Raw genomic sequence first — 22,325 nt, forward strand, 5'->3', positions numbered from 1 at the left:
CACCCAGTAGTGTAAATTCTTTTGGTGAGACATTTTAGGTGTTGCACCATAAAATAAATTTCTTTTACAATTTATGGATTATATTATTAGTATTATTTTGGGAGAATACGAATCCACCATAACTCCTCTACAAATGCCAAATAACTAGGAGCAAACAACCACTAGAGCAATCCTTACTCAACTTTCTTAGGGATGGTCGAATTTAGTTAGAAATTAATTATTCCTAGAAAACTTAACTCTCTACTCTTAAATCCTACCACTTGTCCAGATATGTGAGTGGGGATCCGAGTTTCTTACAATTACATACGCCAAAGATCCATGGTTGCTCGCAATGAAAACCGTCAAATAGGAACATATAGATATTCTATAGGCAATCTCACAAAATCATGATTGAAACCAAGGTCAAATACACTATATACCAAACATTTTTGTAATTCCTACTCAAACATGCATGCGAAGCAGTAAATAACGTTTCATCCAAAAAATAAAAAAGGAATAAAGGAATGTAAATTCGATCCTAAATCAAATATCCTAATTACATACTCTATCAGTATCATTACATCGGCTACTGTACGTATCCCATATATGTATTATATATCTGGTATATACTACTGTACTACAACTCTCAAGAGCAGCTCTTGAAGATGAAACCTGAAATTTATCCTCTCAAGTTATGTCTAATTATATCTGAAATTAGTAGAACCCATCAGCAAGAGCAACAAATATGGGTAACTAGTACTTACTAGCTAATAAGGCCATATAGCTATCAATATGTCTATTTAGCCACTATCAGATTAATCAACAGTTGTTTCTTTCTCTCGCTTTTAGGGTTGTGGGCATGACTGAGACTCTAAATAATCCCTAAATTTTCAAGCTATCTGCATGAAATTATCAAACAAGTACTAGAACTTAATTAACTAAATATTTAAGAATAATTGTAAATCCAGAACTTACGAGTAGAATTGTGTGAGAATCATAGTTACCGTGTAGAGGAAGGGGTCGGAACGCCCTCCTGTTCCTGATCTTTTGACTTCTTCCCTCTTCAACAACCTGCAGAGTATCAAGTAAATCGTATCCATTTGATACATCAACAGCACCCAATTTTGTACTTGAACGGATGGTCGAGATGAAATAAAGCAATGAAAGCGAAATACGGACACGTGGCGCAATTTGAGAGAGAGAGAGAGAGTTGTACATTCTGAGTGCTTTGCTTGTATCAGGGCTATCACCAAGTGCTTGACGAATCTTCACTTCGGATGAGCCACCGCGAGAGAGCAACTTCAAAATGTCTTCGGCGCGGCTCCGCAATAGACCGGTGCTGGAAACAGAGCCGGCGCGCCTCTTCTTCAAATCCTCCTGAACCTTCATCATGGGCGCATTCCTCTTTTCTCCTCTGGCCACGCAACGGCGGCTCCGGGCGCTGGAGCTAGTTGACAAGCACGAAGCCTCCGTGGATAATGACTCTGAGGACATTATTGTTGAGGGCTTTGCGATGGCGAGTTTTTGGTCATCGGAGCTCCAGAAGACCTTCGAGCGACTCTTTCGTGCTACCTGTCATAGCTCGTAAAGTATAAAACTCATAAAAGGTAACAAAAATTTTCTAACTAAAGAGAATTTGTAAGAGATCCACAAAATCAAAAGATTGCTTCAATGAAACAGACTCAGGGATTCAAAATGCAGGGTTGAAGGACAAACAAGGAAGTCGAAAAATAAATTAAGACCGAGCTTGTTAACATGTACTAATCGATCATACTAAACTCAAAAATGTCATAAAATTTCAATTGCAGCGATGGTATCTGCTCAGCAGAACTCCAAGAAATATCGATCACAATAGGCTTCCAATTCAAGCAAAAAGAAATTATTCGAAATTCAAAATTTAAATTTGTGGCAAACAAACTACAGTGATGCAGAGATTCACACAGGTCAAGATAAAATCGGATCACCGAGAAATTTCACAATGAAATGTAAGAAAATTGATCAGACTACTTCAAGCAAAAACTTCCAAATTCTACAGACATTAAACGATCTGAAAAGTACTACAGAGCCACGAAGAGGAAGAAAATGCAGAGTCGGTTCAGGCAAGCAAATTAAGAGGAAGATCCAGTGAAAAACAAGTTATCCATTCACGTTAAAACAACCATAATAATTCATAATCGTCTTCTCTTTTAACCAAAAACAATCAAATCAGCCAAACAGAAAACAGAGCAAGACAAACAAGATCACCTGAAGGTTCATTCCATGGCAGCGAGCCACAACAGAAATAGCTTTCAGCTTCTGCGCTTGAATCTCACGAGATGATCCATCGCTTGTAAGAGAAGAAGCGCACGATTTCGAATTCTTCGACACTGAACTCAAGTTCAAGCTGTCGCTGCTCTCTTCACTACCGCAGCTACTCTTGCGCTTGACTTCACTACTACTGCTCTCTCTTAATGCACTTCCATGGCAATCAAACCTAAAACACAAAATCAGAAAACACTTACAATAAGAGAACCGAACTGAAAAATCGAGTTCGGAATTCCGCTTACTCTGAAGGACGCGGAGTGAGAGAGACGCAAGGAGGCTTCGTGTGAAGAAGCAGAAGAGCGGAAGCCACGGAGAGTTCAACAGGAGATGGAAATGGTGACGATGCCATGTTTGCTTTGAGTGATTTGAATTTGTCTCTGTTGTTTGGAATTGGCGGGCTGATGTAATTCACAAATTTTGGCTCTCACTGCAGAAAGCAACACCCGTCGCTCCTTCTCTCTCTGTAACGGTTTCTATTGTTGTCGTTCTGAATGCGAGTGTTTAGTTCTGTACTTCTGTTACGAGAAGCCAGTCTACCGTGACAGGTAAGTTTTTGCTATAAGTCCACGTGGCAGCTCCTAATTCGTCAGATGACACTACAACTTGACTTTCAAGTTTCAATTACAAAAACACCATTTATGCAGCAATTTAACCTGTTCTTTAATTAGTAGTTTCTTTTCTGTTTTATAATGCAGGGATGTTCTCTTATAGAATTAAACAATGGAAATAAGTTCAAAAACAGCAGCAGCAGCGGCAGTTAATATATGGCCCAAAACAATTCAGGAGCAAAGAGATTATACTGACAGTGGAAAACCATTATCAACAAACACAGTTCTTACATTGGAAATAATTTCCCAATAGTAAATGAATGATACAAGATGAATCTACAAAAACGAGCAGGTAACTAAGAATACAACAAAAGAAAAAAAAGAGGAAAAAAAAAGACAAAAAGAAAAGCCTCCCCCCTAAAGAAAATTAGGGAAAACAAAAAAAATTCAGTATACAATTACAAAAGAGTAGATGGTTCTTTCTTCCTGTAATCCTGTCTATTGTGGTTCTTCTGTATGAAAAGATTTGTCCTTGTGTTCTTTACACAATTAAAACAACTCCATTAAGAGGGGGTCACCTTGTGCCATAATTCTGATCAACTTTATGAAATCTTGTTCACTTGACACATTCCACGGGTGAACAGCAGGCGCTTCGGCAGAGTAGAAGGTTGTTGTCGAGTTAGAAGGTGGAGGTTGCCCCTCATATACCATTGTACTAAGCAATGTGTCGAAATTCTGAGGTGAGTCCATTGATAGGAAGAACATCGGTATTGCAACCTTGTGATGGATTTCTATATCACCAACTAGACTTACAAGATCAACAAAGTCGGCTACAAAGTGTCGTGGAACATAGAATATCTCAGAACTGCATATCGTGAGGCTCTGATCGTCTTTCATAGCTTCCTTATAGTTGACTTGGAAGTGAACTGGTAATGTACCAACAACCTTTTTTACCATTTCTGCTTGTTTCGAGTGCCAGTCTGGATTTCCATTGATTGACACAGTCGTCCAGGCCTTGCTTACCTAATTTCCATCAACAGAGGTTATGAACCCTTAGACATATTTATAGCAGATATACAAGTAACATAAAGTGAAAACCATTTAAACTCCGAGAAGGACACAGCATAAAGCAAAATGAAGAACAAGGAAAACATTATGTACCTTATCAGTAATCCATAGTTTAGACTTGTCTGCTTGCAATAAATTCCAGTAATTAAGAACGGTGTCATCCTGTAGGAATAAAAATCCTTCTGCACTACTATATCGCTCGAATATCTTGGGAAAGTGCCTAAAAGGAACATAGAAAAAGGGATGAGTTTATAGAGTAAATACAGTCAACCAAGAGATATCATCCACAGCAGAGAGGGAATCATTTACTATTTAACTATTGCTTCAATGATTACCAGCAAGAACTCTATGCCGAGGAGTAGAGGAATTTGACAAAATAACAGCCAACATTAGCATCTAAGATAAATCTGGCTTAGAGGTATCAACATGATTCCATACAATTCCATACAGTTCAGCTCACTCTCTTTTCCTCTAATAATTAGTAAGGAGAGGACAAAACAAAAGAGGGAGTATATAAAAAAAAAAAAAACAAGCATTTTGGAAGAACTAAGAAGATCCATCAGGGAAAATGAGAACGTAGAATGGTAAAAATTAAAAAGATCTAAGGTAAAGCTTGGATAATATACTTATGCCTCGAAATGTCCTTCAGAATTAACAAAAAAAATTCACAGATGAGGTCACAACAGGTCTACAATCCGAAAGTACTTTCAGAAAATATTCAAGAAATTTAAAACAGAAATGATGATGGTTTATTCAGAAATCAGATTGGCTGGCATGATAAGGTCAATGAAAGCATGCGGATGAAAAGTGCAACAATTGCATGTACTGGAACAACAATCCAGTATTTTTACCCTGCATGTTCTTATGACAATGCCTCAAAAGCTTCTTGCATCAACCAAAGCATGAATTAGGATCTATAAAGTGCTCTAACAGAAAACAAAACAGCAACCTTCCATCCCACCCCTTATGCGTGCCTTAATCCCTGACTTCCCTATCTGATCTGTTTTGTTTGGACCTAACATTTATATATATTAAATTTGCTACTAGCTACAGAATAATAACAAACGCCCTCTGTGAGATTGTTGGATAGCAGCAAGATGTGTCTAAAATTTGCACATTGGTTCTGTGAGATCCCAACAAATAGCCACCCACACACACATAACGAGGGTAAAAAAAGTGTAGACTGTAGAATCAAAAAACAAATTTAAGGCTCGAAAAGCAGATAAGCAATTTACTGAGTTTATTAGTTCATGTATATTCTAAGGCTGCAAATAACAGATATACCAAGCATCAAACTTATCTGAAATTCCGAAAAATTATAAACAACATTGTTTTTGGGAAGTTTCTAATTCCACAACTCTCTCCTCCTCAACTACCAAGAAGAAACACGTTAAACAATTTAACTAGATGCATTGACACAGCAATTGAACGATAAAAAAAATACTAAGCAAAAGGAAAGAAGCCATCATGCCAATGACTTACTTGTATATTTGGTCCAATTTCCCTTCTTCAACAGCAAGATCTGAATTTTTCTGCTCTGACAAAATAATCACAGTTTTAAATAGTCGCCCATACAGCAATCTCCATTCAGGGGCAGTACGTTCCACCGGGCCACTGCAAAACATAATGAGCACAACATTTCCGAAATTTTTCCTCCACCTAATCAAATTCCCAATTTCATAACTAACAGTCCCCGCTTCCTCGACCCCAAGATGCACGGAAGGGAGCTTCTGAGGGATAAACTCCTTCCAATCTCCATGACCAATGCTAGGTCGTTGCCTATCCAATTCCAGAGACATTAACCTTGGCTGTTGGTAACCCACAGCAAGCAAGTCCTGAAGCCATGCGGCAGTAAACTTCGTATCCTTCTCACTCCAAAACCCTTGCTCTGTCATAGCATAACTTAATTCCAATATCTTTTCATACAACCGGTGTTTATTTGACCTCCACGAATTCAAGAACTTGATCAATCGACCAACATTAACATGAAGATCTTTCTCCTCCGAAAATGGATATGCCTCTACTCTGTCATACCTATGAACTGTAGGTGGATAGACCACAACATAACCACCAATCTCCCACAAAAGCCTTTGTCCCCAATAACCCCTCAAAACATCAGAAGCCATTGAACTAATTGAAACTGGAAGCATCAAAGCCCAAAATGCAGATGAATGGTAAATAGTGTTAAATGAATTCAATGGCACCATCATACCTTGCGGCAATGCCACTTTTGGTGCGCGTTCATCAAACCTAATGTCAAATGACTCCAAACCTGATTTCCTGGTAAAATAAAATACCGAATCAACATCAGGTAACCCATTCGAAATCCCTTGTTGTATATATTGCTTCCCACCAAAAACCTCAGTGTAAAACTCCTCATGCCCAAGTTCACCCACATTCTCCAGTGGCAAACCTCTGGGCCAAACTGACCTTTGACCGAAATGAATATAAGGGTTCACTACAGTTCTATTGGGATTTTCATGGCTATACTGCAATATAGTCTCTTGCCTAGCATCCTCCCCAATAAGTTCCACATCAAAATGTTTCCCTAAATCTCCATCAATAACTTCCCCACGATCATCAGCATCGAAGATCTTCTTCGCGCCATGTTGGATTGCAAACAAGTACCCGACACTCTTTCTAACATAAGAATCATAAGGTAAGTAATCCACTACTCTAAACCCCAAACTCGCTTGCTGCTCTAGGGACAGATAGATCGTACCTTTCAAGCTCCAATCCTTAGGCGTCTTCGAGTTCCCAATTGCCAGTACCTGCCATCCCTTGATCTTCATCAGCTTCCGAAGCGAATCTGACGGGTAATCCGAAACGGAGACGACAATCCACTTCTCGGAGCGGAAGCTGGCGTAAGGAGAAGACCTGTCAGTGATAGAAGGCACGGAGTTCCAATTCACGCGAGGAAGTTGAAGGGTATCGAGAGATTCCTGGGCTTTGGACTGGAGACATAGTAATGCGGCTGTATCGCCACTATTTCGGAGGAAGAATAGACCGGCGACGGTGGTGATCAAGAAGAAGATCGTAACGATTTTGTAGAGATTCTCGCGTACCCATGTGGAGAAGTCGAGGGATTTGGCCTCAGAGAAGCGGTGGACATTCGCTGCTGTAATTGGGATTTGGTTTCTGATCTGGGTTTTCGTGGATTTTGGAGTTGAATCTGCACGGCCTTGGACCAACATTGACATGTTTTCAGCTTGACCCCCTCAGTCGTCAAGCTCCAATCTTGGGCATATCTCTCTCACCCTTTCCAATTCAGTCACACTCCAAATCAGTCCCAGATAACTGAAGCTTCACCAGTAACCTTCACTCTAACTCTCTCTCGCTCCAAGGCTCCGGACTCTCGATTCTTCCGCGTCAAAGCATTTCCTTGATGTATATTTGTTGGTTTGTTGGGTTCTGTGTTAAGAGAAGATGTTGGTTGCCGACAGGGTTGGGGATGAAATGTAACTGCTGTCTATGTACTAGTTTGGTGGTGGGGTGGGGTGGTCGTTCTCTACACTTCTGCTTTGAGTTATGTTTACTTCATCCCCTCTTTTTTATTCAAATTTATTTTTATTTTTTTAGAAGAACACATTTGAGATTTCTTGTTATATAATTTTTTTTCCCTTTTTAATCTACAAGGGATAATTGTGTTTTTCTTTTTAAATACCGATCAGAAATTCATTTATCATGGAATCAAATATCGAACACACATTTTGTCAAATCCAATCAATTGTCAATCAAATAAACTTTCATTGGTAAAGGGATAATTGCGTTATGTTATGGTCTAAAACATACATGCGAAATTAGTCTCAAATTATTTTAGAAAACTTGAGTTTCACATATTAAATAATAAAAAATGGAGCTTAATTTCAGCCCAGCAGACCCCAGTTTTATATGGGCCTGTATAATTGGGTCAGACAGCCTTATCGCCCCAGGATCATTGTCTGACGCATCACCATTAAAAGGGAAGTACCAACTACCAGTTTGCACATTTGGCTTGCAGTGGTTTCATCAATGCCACTTTGAAGCATTTCAAAAATCTTCCTAAATTATGCAAGTAAGCAGACAAAAACAAAGCTTCCACATTCTTTTTGCCTATATTTTGCGAAGTGAGAACAAAAACAAAAATCAGGCTCTGTAGAAGACAAGGAACTAGAATAAATAATAAGAGTAAAACAACGACCAAACTTTTGAGTGCATGAAATTGGACCAAACGCTTCAATGTTTGATCCACACCAGAGAGAAGGAAAATGTCCACTAATTGCCTATAGAATGCAATGCAGTCTAATGGCAAAACTTTTATGCGAATTACGCGTGTTTGAAGGTGGTCCTATGCCCTTCTACTGTGACAACCAAGCTGCCACACAAATCGCAAACAATCCTGTCTTCTTAGCTGGCGCGTTGCGTTTGATTCCTTCCCGCCCTTCCTTTCATGGAGGAAGGGCTTTCTAGCTAGTTCAGTTCTTCATATTGGAAAAGAATCTTTACCTTCTTCATCGCCCTAGCTTCGGAATCTTCTCAATCCTTATCTGCTTTACCAGCTTCTGGTTTTAGACTCCGGAATTTCATTTCTCTCTCGGCCAAAGACTTTAGCTTAAAAGTATCGTGTTTCCAGAATTAATATAATCAAAGGGATAAGGTGGAACTGGAATGTACACAGACAAATTTAATACGCACCAAACAAACCGCTAGTTGATAGTCGAACACCTCTATATAAAAACTCAGTCAACCTCCATGCCAGAAATGGCCTCATCTAAAATATTCTCAAGTTCCTTTATTCTCTGCCTTGTTAATGCAACACAATCCTGCAAAGAAACAATTCATTTCAGTTCCAGCTCACAAATTCATTAGAATTTAAAGATGTATCTATATGCAACATCAAGGTATGATCCTGAGTGTCCTAGAGGTGTTCTAGACCACAATAATGGATTAGAATAAATTCTACGAGAAAAATAACTAGGATCCTGTGATTCATCAAAATCACTCATCTTTTGCTTAGTAGTTGTGAGCCTATGAATCAAAGGTTAAAAGCAAAAAAATAGCAGAATAACAAAATGCATAATCATCTCTTATTATTTCATCCGCTCTTGGATGTTTGGTAAGTTGGTCAACCTTTCCCCTTTCCATCATATCTGGAAAAAAATGTTACTGGTTCAAAGAAAAAAAACAGCTCTTACAACAATGGTTGCTGATGTATCTATTACAGTGCTTCAAAATAAGCATGGCTTGTAATATATCATCAATCAGAAATATATCTGACCAAGACTTCCATGGTGTACTACATAACCCATTGGTATTTCTAACTACCCTCCCATTGAGACTATGGGCACTATTTGAGAGCACAAACTGACCTGGATAACAGATGTACGGGCCAGAACTGGACCACCAGGCTTGTATAGGGCCACAAGCTGATTTGATGAGTCCAAAACTACAGTTACAGCAGTTTCCATAATCGACTCTTCCTCGGCAGTGGGGTCTGCCAAAATGCAATTCTTGTGAAGTACACACATCAGTGAGAATGGAATGCTACTTAGTGTGAGCTTCCTCTTCTCGTTGTTGACCGGCTCCTTATCCAAATTTCCTCCATCTTGTTCCTCGGACAGCACAACTATTTTTCCATCATCATTTAGTGAAACTACTGGAATTTGCACTGCAAGGCACAAAAGTTCAGCAACTAAATCAGTTATAAGCCATCAATACACCCAAATAAACAAAGCCTAAGGTGCAATATGACTGGGAGTGACTTTTAAAGTTCAAGTTCAGTTCACTCCCCAACACAGCGACTGCGATAACAATGAGAACACTGTGGAGGATAATCACTAAATTTTGAGAACACTGGCAACTTCAGAAACAATAATCTTACAATGAGAGAAAGAGGCAACAGCTGACAGCAATGCAGCATCAAAAAGAGCACCGTCAGCGTCCAAACAGTATATGTCCTGCAATGGACGTTATGTAAGTTTCTTCGTCATCAATGAGACATCATTATTCACAATTTTGCCTCGTCATTTGCTCCAAAGAATGATGGGTCAGAGAATATTCTGTTGGAAGTAGCCTATATTGGGAGACAACACTTTATGAGGGAAGAAAGAGCATTCAACTTCAGTTTTTTTATTTCCTTTGCTTGTTCACAGAGAAAGCAATACAAAATATAAGTTTAATACCGCCTCTAATAATTACGGTTTAGAATAAAAAGTAGACACACTTTGAAAACCATTATCACCTACCAGGTATGCCATCCAGGCAGCTTTTCCACTAAGTAAGGATAATTCCTTTAAATTGATCATGCCAGAACTGCAGCAACCAAATTAACTAGTTATTACAAGAACATACAACAAAAAAGGAATCGAATTGGAAAGGTGCACAACGAAACAGAAGAAATTATGCCATCAAAAAGTGCAAGTGCCAACCCTAAAATGAAAGTGCAAGAACAAGTATTCAGATTTCAGTGTGCCGAGGCATTTGTAGAGAAAAGGAAAGACCTGATGGCTTGAGTTTGGAATATATATATGGCCCAAGATAGCTAATACAATTCAAGTAAACTTAAAGTCTTAAATAATTTTTGGTCTAAAAACTCCAACTGAAAAATTAAGAGAACAGAGAATGCCAATTAACAAGTATACAGCGAACAAAAGATTTAAGCAACTTCTCAGGATTCATACTTCCCAATGAGGAAGAGAAAGAAATGTCACCTCTGACTCTACCTACGGTCATTAACATAAGCACGAAATAATCATATATAAGAGGTCACCCACTCACCCGAATGCCAGATCAGGTATTCTGCCATACTAAAGGTAAAAAGAGAGGTTATTCTAACCAAAAACTTTTCTAATTCTACATTATGTGCTCTATAATTATATGGCCATATGCTAAAATTTTTACTTCTTTTAGCTTTTCCCAACCAGTTAGAATGACAACATAGTATCCCTGTGAAGCAGAAAACTTCAACCCATATATGATTATGATATGGAGATCTCATACACATAAAATAAAAAAATCAATCGCCGAACAGGTAAAGGACATGCAACTGAACTATTTCCAAATTAATTGTAGAACACATAAATTACTTATACACGATTTAAGGTAAAAGTACATTTTCTTTACGAATGTAGCATTGGGATAGAAATATGAATCAGCATCTAACACCATCCAATTAGAACATTATATCAACAAAAGCAGAAACCCAAACCGATTGTTTTTAAAGAGAGAGAATTTTTTTCAGTGATAATTAAATAAAGAAAAGTGGCATACCTCAATATAGCATCAGACAACTGCTTTGACACTACTTGTGCCGCATCAGCTGGTCTACCAGGTCTTACAAGCCGAGAACAAATTGGAGGCATGTGGAATTCAACAGCTGGAAAGCAAAGAATCATCCCGTGTTAACTCCTATAAAAGAAATTAGAGAAAATTATAATATAAAGGTGGGTAAAGGATAATATGATATATAGATTGATACCTACGCAGCCCTCATCAGGAAATTCAACAGAAGGGGTCATGACTTCCATTTTAATAGCAGCTAACATTGTCTGTCCAGATTTACAATATCATAGATATAAAACCATACATATAATTCATACAATTCAAAAACCTCCACAATGCCACACACAAAAACATGGATGAAGAACAACTAGCTGTTGAACCAATCTTTGCTAATGCAGACCCATCAGCAGATGCAACAGCCCCTAAAACAAAGAGAGGTGGTTGGTTCTCATTATGTTGGAAAATGAACCAAGCTAAACTAGTATTTTCAATCAAGAGTAAAGCCTCAACGAACCTAGGGCTAGCGTTGTATCTCTAGCTCTAGAAAGTAGCCTGGCATCAGGCCGTATGGATTCCGCGAGATGGCGCTCATAGAAGCGAATAGGGAAGAGTCGCCTGAATGCGTCCACCTCCATCTCTGATGCTAAGTCCCCAGTGTCATTTGGCAGCCCCATTGTCTCCAATTTATCTTCTTTTCTAGACAAACACCAAATTATCCGGTGTGAAAAGCAGATATATAAGACAAAATCAACACATTCAATCAAAAAGCATTACCCAGAAAACATAGTTACCGAATGCAGATGATCTTAATCTCAAAAGCCACTTCACAGAGCATTTTATTCAGATAACAGTAATTCTTAACAGGCAAAACGCACACAACTGTTCCCATAAAATAACTAAAGAAAAGGGAAAAAAAAATTCACATACACATATGATAACTCATGCATGGTAGAGACGGTCTAAGATTATTTGCATTTTGCTGACAGACTGTGTAGACGGAGAAGGAGAAGGAGAGGCGACAACAGCAATACCTGGCTGTAAGAAGCTCGAGAGAGCAGGGATCGAGAGAGGCGGAGCTTCTAAAGAGTAAAGAAGTAGGAGTGTGAGAGAAAGTATTAGTGGGCCTATTTTTGGGCTTTGGTACACTTCTAGCCTAGTCGTCTTATTAATAGGCCCAAGTTCGGTGGACTTGTAAAAGCCTTCAAATTATATAAAACGTTATAAAGTATAAACCTGTTGGATTCGAACCGGGTAGCAAGTAGGCCAGACCTACATCCCGCGGCGCCCTCAACACGGCCAGGAACTTCCGGTTTCGGGAGAATTAAGCATGGCGTGCAGCTCCGGAGCTTGCCAGTCCAATAACTGTTACAAACAAGAAGAAGAAGAAGAATCGGAACAAAATTCGATAGCTTCAATACTCGACGCCAAACGAGGCACTGAGAGTAACGATCCACAACAAAGTCTCTGCATCAAGTGCAAGGCTAATAGCCCCATTTCCTGTACTGGTGAAGATGTGCGCTTCTGTGCCGATTGCTTCCGCAGTAATCTCTACGGGAAGTTTAGGCTTGCCGTCTCGTCTCACGCCATGATCACCCCCTCTGATAAGGTCCTCGTCGCATTCTCCGGCGGCCCCGCCTCCAGGTATTTTTCCCTCTCTATCTGTTGAGGATTTCGTGTCATGAATTAAGCGAATGATTAGTTATGGTGATAGCTTGTGTGAATCCTGGTCTTGTGATATTTAATGTGAATAAATGGATTTTTGCATTACTCCATATTTTAGCAAGATGGAGAGACTTTTGCCTGTGTATTTGGCATCCTATGATGGTTTTCTGTTGTCCTCCTTGGGAGGACCAAATTCTATGATGACCCTAGCACTCTGGTATAATGTAAGCAAGCCTTCGAGTCAGATTTTTAGATGGCGGCTTTGCATATGTTGACGAGTGAATTGAAAGTTTTTGCAAAATTTCCCTAATTAAACTGCTTGTGATATAAGCTTACCGCCTTACAGTGTTTGAACTCACTGTTTCTTAGCAAAATAATTTTGTTTCAGGGTGGCTTTACAGTTTGTACATGAGATGCAAAATAGAGCTCAAAAGAATTTTGATGCAAGTAGAGACAGATCGTTACCAGTATTTGGTGTTGGAGTGGCAGTTATTGATGAAAGTGCCATCTATCCTATTCCTGCACATGAATTTGATGAAGCAATAACAGAGATTAAATTAGTTGTTTCAAATTTAGCCCCTCCAACAAAAGAGTTGCACATTGTTCCTATAGAAAATGTCTATGCATCAGACTCTGTTGATAAAAGAAATAGATTGAAAGAATTGCTAGATTCTGTGACTGATGTGACCGGAAAAGAAGATCTTCTGCTACATCTAAAGATGTTATCCTTGCAAAAGGTATGGTTTCAATTTTATGTTCTGCTGCAACCGAACATTAAGGAAAGTGGAAACAATTCATGCCAGATGTTTTGTTCATTTTGCAGATTGCATCTGAAAATGGGTATAGCAGGCTTATATTAGGATCATGCACCTCAAGAATTGCTTGCCATGTCATTTCAGCTGCAGTGAAGGTTTGTATTTGGTTGGTCTTTAGTAAACTCTTTTGATTGCAATAATATGTGATGTTAATGCAGATAGAAACCATATGATCATTTATCACATTAAGACTCCCTCTATCCCTTGAAATCCGTATAATTCTTGATAGTTTGACTTGTCATTTTAACTTCTGCTATATGAAGTGCTTGCTTATCATCCTATGTGTATTCAAAAATCAAAACCATTTATTTGTTGGCTAGCTTTTTGAAGTTTCCGATCTATGATGCAAGGCATCTAATGAACTGCTTTACAATATTTGCTTTTAACAGGGCCAGGGTTATTCTTTGTCAGCTAATATACAGTATGTTGATGCAAGGTGGGATACTCCAATAGTGCTTCCACTTCGTGACTGTCTTTCGCAGGAGCTGAACTTGTTATGTCGTGTTGATGGGTTTGTGATTCAAGCCTTTTTCATTGACATGTTTGAATTTATCTATGTGCCTTGCTTCTGGGTCTATGTTGTAAATCTATTGTTGACTTTAGTTTACTTAACCACTTTATCTTAGTTCTTTTGCTCAAATACTTGTGTGCAAATCAAATCATGTGTACGAATTATGATAGATTCAATGAATAGTGTTTTGTATTATTAAGTTATGAATCTGACATTATCTTGGCGGGGCAGTCTAAAAACTGTGGAATTGCTTAATGGTCCTTCTTCTGGCATCAATCACTTGGTATCATCATTCGTGGCACTACTACAGGTAGAAATTAGTCCTTCCATTGATTTTTTCTTTAGTATAACAGTTTTGCAAGAGCTGAATATTTTCTGGCTGATGTATTAGGGATTGGCCAAGTGAACATGTTTTACCTAGCACTTCGTCTAAACAGCTTTTTGCATTTTATCTAGATTATGAGGGTTCCAATATGCTTAATATATTTGTGAAATTATCTATGCATAGCCGCATAGGTTCCATTGATATTTGTTAAGGTTCAGAAATAGAGTGTGATCCTTTTTTCCCTAAAGGATCACCAGTTTTTTTTTTCCTTGAAGGTCTTCCCAATACACACATTTTGGTAGCCAGCTCATAATAAAACTTCTGTATCTCAGGAAGAGAACCCATCTCGAGAGTGCACGATAGTAAGGACTGCTGGGAAGCTTACTCCATTTCATTTCAATAGAATTCCTGAAATTAGTGACTGTAATGTTCCTTTGGCCACTAGAAGGCGTCAAAAGAGATTCAGCCTCCAGCCTAAGGAATCCATTTCCTCCGAATCATTCTGTCCTATCTGCATTAGCCCTCTTAACAAATCTGAAATGCAGACTTTAAGTGGTTTTGGGAGTTTCCAGAGCTCTGATACTTTCAGCCCTTCCTGCTGCCCAAGTTGCCGATTTCAGATACTTCCCAAGGATCCCCATTCAATGGAGCATTTTATTTCTCTTTTACCTCAGCCATTGGCTGCCCAATCAAAGCATGACATTGGTGGCAATCTCAATTTATTGAGGTAATAATATAATATGTGTGGGTATCTTTATATGTGAACTCCAATTTTTCTGTTTTTTTTTTTTAATTTTGTTGGAGGGAGTAGGCGGGATGGTGTTGTGCTGTGCATGGCATGCGTTGTGTCTGGTTTGAAAATTTTTCCACTCACTTTCTTAGTTTTGATTTCTGAAAACTGCTTTAGATGGTTTCACTTTCTCTCTTTTGAGTTTTCTGCGTATGAAAAATGAAAATAATTTTTTTGATGTATTTTCAGTTGCCCAAGATTAACCTGTTTGCTATCTTTTGGACTGTGAGTCTGTGATATTCTTGAGAACGAGATGTTACTTGCAAAAGTGAAACATTTAAACTCATTTGACAAAAGCACCATATATTAGTTGTGAAGCTGAAGTTTTAGGGAGGATGCCATCCTGTTGAGCTTCTACAACTTATCAGTCTTTTTGTCTGTGTTACTCATGAATCATCTCATGCTTTTGTTTTAAGTCCATTGACAAAAAAACATTTTTGTCTGCAGAGAGCAAATACAAGATTTCCTGCTTTCAGACAGCGACAGTGAAACTTGATGCTACTCCCCGCTTTCAGGATCCTCTCCTGTCTTTTTTGTTCGCTCTCTTTACTAGGCATTGGAAGCTATCATGTTCACTCCGATGAAGAATTTGAGTGAGGGAATAGCAGCTTTTTCATAAGGTTAGCAACACGGTTGTCGTGTTAGCATCGAGTTAGTTCTACGGCTTATCTACTGTTTCAGCTTTTGAAGAATTTATTGTGCTTTATTTGTTATTTTTACAAAGTAACATTTAGGCTTTGGTTACTAGGAACTTATTAATTTGAAGTGTATCTTGCTCTATAATGAGATGCTGTAATGCGTTCATGTCATCCTCGATGAGAAGAAAAAATAAGGCTTTACATGGTCATGATATTTATATACTGCAGTGTATGTTTTCTGACCATATATGTGTGTATATATCTGAATAAGTGGACTTCTTATGAAGCTTACTTAGATGGCCACTATGTATGATCATTAGTTTGGAAACTTTTTATGCTTGTAAATCGTGAACAATGGTTATGAGGGTGGAAGTCACACAAGATTGCACATTGTGGGAGTGTTGGAAAATTTTCATCTGCTTTGTATAATCCAATGATGCATTCGACAAAGCGCATTTAGACCATGAAAATACAGACAAACCAAACCAAACCATAGATTAGACAAGTGGTTCCTGTATCCCAGAGACCATCATCGGTAAGTGAATGATAACCCACAAAAAACAGGTGTGAATGATAGCCCAAAGGCTATTAACTATACATATCAAGAAATTTGGGAAAAGAATTCCTCCAGCTGATTTCCAGCAATCACAACACCAAGTTTCTGCGTAAAAACTGCATCAATGGAATCGGTTCCAACGTTTTGCAATCCATCCGAAGTTTTCATGTCAATATACTCATTTAGGTTGTGCGTTGTTCCATCTGCACAAATTGATAAGCGTAACAAGATATTAATATATAAATTAGGCTTTCCAAAGCCAAGTTTGAGATGCTGTAATGCGTTCTAAAAAACTACATTAGATAACTGTGGCTTTTTTCGTTGCCAAGATAGAGAAGTGTTCCAGAAAACTATATTAGTACAAAAGAGTTCAAAGAACAAAAATATCATATCCGGAAATCAATATGCAACAGTTTGAGTGTGTGCACGCACATAGATGCATGAGAGAGAGAGAGAGAGAGAGAGAGAATTCATCGCGGAGACAAATAACAAACAGCTAACGAAAACTTGAGAACCAACTTCTTGTTATTGGACTAGATTAGTTATCCAATTTAGTATCATACTGGTTTTCTTTATAACGAGTACAATTAGAATTAAAAAACAAGTGTGCGTTATCCGTTCTGACTTCAGCATTACTCGTCACCACTAAATTCATTCAACACAACTCTCGTCATAAATTAAGCAAGCACAAGTTTATTATGGCTTTGGTATCTGACGGTCATGCTTGGGAAAAAAAATGGGGCATCGCTTCTATTTGAAACAACTTACTATTGATAGAAAACTAATATCATAAACTATTTAAAAAGAAAGAAGTGGATTTTTGTTTATAGATATTGGCACTTACCTTCAGCAACAATGGGTTCATATCCAGGAGGTTGTTTACTCCAGTTCCCGTTAGAATCTTTCATATGTCTCCTATCAGATGCAAAGCAACGAAGGAACACTGGAGCATGCACAATCCTGAAAAACCTGATACCAAGAGAGTGTACAAGATAAACAACAAAATTATATGTTCGGATATTGGATCAGGTTAACTACTCTGACTATAAATAGGTCAATGTACTGACTATTTACCTCTCATACTCAGAAAACAGCTGAAATGATGGCCGGATAGCTTCAGAGACATAGGAGGTTAATGGAGAAGGAAAAGGAAGGCTTGAATCCAAATCCCACACTAAATGAGGAGTCTCGTGACCTTTTTTCCTCTGTATATATCAATGCAAATTCAAAATGATACATGCAGACAAATGTTGATGCCAGCAACAATGACAAAATTTATTGATCTATGCTACAGCTTCTCATAAGGCAAATCCAATTCAGTATCCCAACTGAATGGTTTTATAATGATGTGAATTTAGCCCTCACCTGAACACATATGACATGATAATCCCACAGGACTATCCCATCAGCTCTCTGACTAGCCTTCTGATGCCACAGTGGGATCTGAAATTTTTTTGACAAAAGATTACATTAAAAATCATTAACAGGTAATATAAAATGGTTGGGAGTAGTTTTAAATTCCATAAAGCAAGCATAATACTTCTGTGAAAGAAGTTTAAAAACACAATAATAAGCCCCACCCAAAAAATGGAGAAGGGTCAGCAATCATCATGAAACGTTTCCAACTCTGGAGATTGAGCTGAGCCTATCCCTTTTTTCAGGAGCAAGTAATGACTAATGACACACACTTTGGAAGAGAAAAACACAGTAAAAGTGTAAAACAACTTCAGTAGAGAAAAACAAATTAAAAACTTTTGAATTTCACAGCAGAAGACAAATCTTTTTGCTTCATTGTAGCATCAACCAGAGACTCTCCTTCATTTTCTTCCTCATAGAAAATTTTACAGATTGCCGAAGCACAAGATTATTCGTTAAAAAGATAGGAGCACCCTGAATATCCATTTCACAAGACAACCTAACCACCACAAACCGTTGCTGATCATGACAGATCTTCCATCCAAGCTCAAATAAGAGAAGTTGTTGCAAAAGCCACCATCAGATGTAAGGTAATGTTCATAGAGGAATCCAGAACATACACACCTGTTTCTTTTCATTGGAAATGAATACGACAAAAAGATCAGATCCCTGGGCATCTGCTATACCATTAGAGCATAATTTTTTGCAAAGCAAGTATACATTCTCCTCACTACAATAAGCACAACAAAAATATCAGCCTCATTGAAGTGCATAAGCAGTTAAGGAGATATTGTATGAGTACTGGCCAAGATAAAAAATGCATGCATAATTCACATTTTGTTTGACCACATCATACAAACTCTCTGTTAAAAGTAAGAGAAGAATCCAACTTAGTGACAACGTGGAGTGAAGAAAAAGGTGCAAAACAATCTTACATGTCATTCTGACATGCATAAACAAATCAGCCACATTTCATGTATGATATATCAGTCCATATAACTAAAGAACATAAGCGGTAAATGGGGAAGCTAAGGATCCTCCAGCCAGAAGATACCAGGACACTACAATATATGCATGTCCCTACTCTTAACTAGATTTGTTTCCCAGTTCACTGTAAGGATCATCAGAAGTGCCCAGAAACAGGGTTATGCCTTTAGAAACAGTACAACCCACAAAATTCCCCTGCCAATTTAGCTATAGCCCTTAAAACTTGCTTTCAACAACAAGTATTTGGCAAATTAGAAACACATGTATACACAGGATACCCATTTAAGTTGCTGAGAGATCCATTGATAGTGATACATATTAGATAATCCTGCTGGCCATGGCGATTGCATCTAAAACACCCAACAAACTAAAACAACAAAGAATAGTAAGAAGCAACATACCAGTAAAAAGGGGTGCGATCGTGTAAGGAAGTCTTCAAATTTTCTGATTTCAAGTGCGCAGCAGTCGTCATTCTCTGCACTGTCTTTTCATCTAAATGCGAGCATATATGGTGGCATAGTGAAAGGAAGAAAATTAACGGAAGAAAACGGCGTCGTCGCGACTCATAAGCTTGCGCTTGCTTTCCAATTAACCGTTAGATCATACTGAACCGAACCGTTTTTAAGGGTACAGACTCGGACCAAAGCTAGCAAACCGGAAAATGGAGGAGAACACAGTAACAACCACTGCTGATTTCTCCGCTACCACTGCCACCGATACGTCTCCGCCGCCACAGCGCCGCTCCATTTGTGGTAACTGTAGCCGGCCCCTTCCAGTCTGCCTCTGTCACGCCCTGCCGGCCTCCCCGATCCCCACTGCCACCCAAATCATCATCGTGCAGCACCCTCACGAGTCCCACCACAAACTCAACACTATCCCTCTCCTCACCAGATCCCTCCTCCACGCTACCGCTTTCATCAGCCGCAAGCTCCGCCCAAATCTCCACCCTCTCCTCGATTCCTTACGTAACAATATAAACGACAACGATCACTCCCCTCGCGCCATCTACCTCTTCCCGCCTTCTTCTTCCTCACCGGCCGTCAGTCTATCAGAACTCAAAAACATGTTAAATGAAGGCGACGGTGGTCGTGGTTTGGTTCTGATCGTGTTCGACGCGACATGGAAGCACGCGAGGGAGATGGTGAAAGCGAGCGAAGGATATTTGGGGCAATTCGCATTAAGGGTGTGTTTGGATGGTGGTCTGAATGAAGAGGCGGAGGGGGGCAGCATATACGAATCGGAGTTGGTGTTGAGGAAGGAACCGTGCGGTGGGTGCGTGACGACGGCGGAGGCCGTGGCTAGGTTTTTGCGGGTGGTCGAGCCCAATGGGCCTGAGATTGAGAGCAAAATAATTGGATCTCTGAGGGAAATGGTGAGGTTACAGGCCCGGTTTTTGAAGCCCATGAAGCCCAGGCCCAGGTTATTGAGGCAGAGTAACCAGAAGGATTAATACACATGAAGCAAGACATCTCGAGTCCCAAGTTTCATATTTCTTTTACATTTTTTGTTAGTCCGTATTATTACTATTTATTAATGAAACTTTCTCAATTAATTTCCCCCATATCTTAATTTTTTTCATTTTTCTCCCTTTAAATTTATTTTTTTACATCACATGCCACATTGTTAACTTTTCTTTTTTTAAAAAAAAATCAGAAGAAGAGGGAAATCAAATTAAATTGCGACAAGGACGGCATGGACGGTGGAGAAAGCGACCATGACCATGACTTTACATGGTTGGCACCCCACTTTTTGTTCAAGGATATTGTTTGAGGGGCAACCAACACAATATTCTAAGTTTCTAACCTTCATATCTATCTTATATTAGAGAATCATGAGTAATTCATATTACACTCATGTGTGCTGCATCTTATGAATATCTCAAGATCGAACATTCTCATCCCCTTCTCTTACAATAAAAAAAAATACATATTTTATGTTTGGTATACCATCTCATCTATGATTATATAGGAATACTTTTTTATTGGTTTTAAAATTATATATTTATATTATTATATAATTATTTGGAAATAGTCGAGTTGGCTGGACATCGATCTTTCCAAATTCATCTCCTCACCGTTAATAGCCTAAGAATTGTTAATGACAATCACAAATTTTCTACAAGTTTGTTAATTTCTACAAATTACATATATTTTTTCTTGTATTCTTTTTGGTTGATAGCAGTTAAATGTTATTTGAAACCATTGATATGAGTGAAAACTTTTAGATTCAAACTCTTATTAAGTTCCTTTTAAACTCTGTTTGAGGTTAGATTTTGCGCGCATTCTTGTTTATTAAATTACTTATTCACTTTACGGTAGAAAACACCATACAAAAATGACATTTCACGTGTAAGGGTGAAGGAACTGTTGCAAATATCAGCAACAATATAGTTATTAATTAATTATTTAAAGTGACAGCAATTCTGATGGTCATAGTTGCCTACCATTACTCTCCATGGTCCATGACGTACACGGTACACTAAAACAATGGTGTCTATGTATGAGTTTGGCAGTGTTCAGTTGCAATACACCTCACAGCACCACAGTGTCAAGTTTTTTGTGACACGTTAAACAACTTTTGCGTTCCAACTCACCTCACAACACCATAGCTTTTTACCTCACAACACTCTCAAACGCTTATAATATATGTTGAATTGTTCTATGTAATCAAATCAGGTCAATTATTTTATTTTAGATTAATATACAATGTAAACCTTAAGTGATTTTATATTAATATTATTAGTCATCTAATATAATCATAATTTAGATACGCCAAACGCACCTCACAGCACCGCATCACAGTTTTATAAGCGATGCTCCAAACAGTTTTTTGCGTTTCAACTCACCTCATAGCATCACAGTTTTATAACTCACAGTACCACATCGCACCTCACAGCATTCCCAAACAAGTCCTACAAAGATAGGAGGGCTACGGAGCCCTCTTAAGCCCAGTTGATGAAAAATGAAAATATTATTGCATTTCAGACTTGTTTTGAAAACTGAACAATGTTATTCATAAAAAAAAAAAAAAAGAAGAAAGAAGTTTGTTTGGTGACACTTGACAGGTCAGTCACAAACTTTTGTACAAACTGGATTGGCCCACTGGAAGAGAATATACAAAGATATATCCCAAACTTTCTAATTTTTATTTTTTTTTTCTTTACAGCAATTATGACAAAAATTTAATTGTGAGAAATGCTTCTCAGTTACAATTAAAGAGGAGTTTATGTTTTGGAACTACTTTTTAAATTGGATGAAAATCATTTTACAGCATATATAATTTTGAAAGGCAATATTTTGACTAAGCCATACATTATTGATCATATGGATGGTCTAAAATAATATTCTTCAATATCAAAATTAAGCCAAAAATATATTTCCTATCTAGTCAAATATTCAAAAACATCGGTGTTGTCCAATATTTGTTATTTTTTAGTGTAATATGATGTTGTCGAAGATCTGTACAT

The 22,325-nt window shown here is 38.2% G+C and overlaps 6 protein-coding genes across 9 annotated transcripts; 2 read left to right on the top strand and 4 right to left on the bottom strand.

Annotated features, from left to right (window-relative positions):
• Positions 1–549: 549 nt before the first annotated feature.
• On the bottom strand, positions 550–1,516 carry LOC119991189. Its single transcript, XM_038837441.1, has 2 exons — positions 1,196–1,516; positions 550–1,050 (listed from the first exon to the last, which is right to left on the bottom strand). The coding sequence occupies exons 1-2, from the start codon at positions 1,471–1,473 to the stop codon at positions 951–953; spliced, it is 378 nt and encodes a 125-aa protein (XP_038693369.1). The 5' UTR covers positions 1,474–1,516; the 3' UTR covers positions 550–950.
• A 1,545-nt stretch (positions 1,517–3,061) lies between these two features.
• Positions 3,062–7,405, bottom strand: LOC119993993 (probable glycosyltransferase STELLO2). The gene is made up of 3 exons (XM_038841196.1): positions 5,382–7,405; positions 3,993–4,119; positions 3,062–3,854 (listed from the first exon to the last, which is right to left on the bottom strand). The coding sequence occupies exons 1-3, from the start codon at positions 7,097–7,099 to the stop codon at positions 3,381–3,383; spliced, it is 2,319 nt and encodes a 772-aa protein (XP_038697124.1). The 5' UTR covers positions 7,100–7,405; the 3' UTR covers positions 3,062–3,380.
• A 625-nt stretch (positions 7,406–8,030) lies between these two features.
• On the bottom strand, positions 8,031–12,282 carry LOC119995108 (exosome complex component RRP43-like). Of its 4 annotated transcripts, none has more exons than XM_038841491.1 (10): positions 12,087–12,166; positions 11,674–11,855; positions 11,532–11,581; positions 11,356–11,425; positions 11,148–11,253; positions 10,124–10,190; positions 9,760–9,835; positions 9,248–9,546; positions 8,574–8,701; positions 8,031–8,483 (listed from the first exon to the last, which is right to left on the bottom strand). In XM_038841491.1, the coding sequence occupies exons 1-9, from the start codon at positions 12,104–12,106 to the stop codon at positions 8,618–8,620; spliced, it is 954 nt and encodes a 317-aa protein (XP_038697419.1). In that variant the 5' UTR covers positions 12,107–12,166; the 3' UTR covers positions 8,031–8,483; positions 8,574–8,617. The 4 variants fall into 4 exon arrangements, with proteins under 4 accessions (XP_038697419.1, XP_038697420.1, XP_038697423.1 ...); XM_038841492.1 differs by having other exon boundaries at positions 8,031–8,489; XM_038841495.1 differs by lacking the exon at positions 12,087–12,166 and adding an exon at positions 12,191–12,282 and having other exon boundaries at positions 8,031–8,701; positions 11,674–11,850.
• Positions 12,283–12,403: 121 nt separating this feature from the next.
• LOC119985208 (cytoplasmic tRNA 2-thiolation protein 2) lies at positions 12,404–16,145 on the top strand. The gene is made up of 7 exons (XM_038829432.1): positions 12,404–12,800; positions 13,210–13,558; positions 13,645–13,731; positions 14,026–14,147; positions 14,379–14,457; positions 14,805–15,199; positions 15,710–16,145. Exons 1-7 carry the CDS (start codon positions 12,487–12,489, stop codon positions 15,756–15,758), a joined length of 1,395 nt encoding a protein of 464 aa, XP_038685360.1. The 5' UTR covers positions 12,404–12,486; the 3' UTR covers positions 15,759–16,145.
• A 225-nt stretch (positions 16,146–16,370) lies between these two features.
• On the bottom strand, positions 16,371–19,393 carry LOC119995700 (protein N-terminal glutamine amidohydrolase). Its single transcript, XM_038842205.1, has 6 exons — positions 19,261–19,393; positions 18,497–18,602; positions 17,822–17,899; positions 17,531–17,661; positions 17,301–17,425; positions 16,371–16,659 (listed from the first exon to the last, which is right to left on the bottom strand). The coding sequence occupies exons 1-6, from the start codon at positions 19,329–19,331 to the stop codon at positions 16,502–16,504; spliced, it is 669 nt and encodes a 222-aa protein (XP_038698133.1). The 5' UTR covers positions 19,332–19,393; the 3' UTR covers positions 16,371–16,501.
• A 95-nt stretch (positions 19,394–19,488) lies between these two features.
• Positions 19,489–20,420, top strand: LOC119995699 (tRNA-uridine aminocarboxypropyltransferase 2). The gene has a single exon (XM_038842204.1). It carries the CDS (start codon positions 19,521–19,523, stop codon positions 20,307–20,309), a length of 789 nt encoding a protein of 262 aa, XP_038698132.1. The 5' UTR covers positions 19,489–19,520; the 3' UTR covers positions 20,310–20,420.
• Positions 20,421–22,325: the final 1,905 nt, after the last annotated feature.

The sequence above is a fragment of the Tripterygium wilfordii genome, chromosome 3 (genome assembly GCF_013401445.1).
Source record: "Tripterygium wilfordii isolate XIE 37 chromosome 3, ASM1340144v1, whole genome shotgun sequence".
NCBI classification, from domain to species: domain Eukaryota; kingdom Viridiplantae; phylum Streptophyta; class Magnoliopsida; order Celastrales; family Celastraceae; genus Tripterygium; species Tripterygium wilfordii.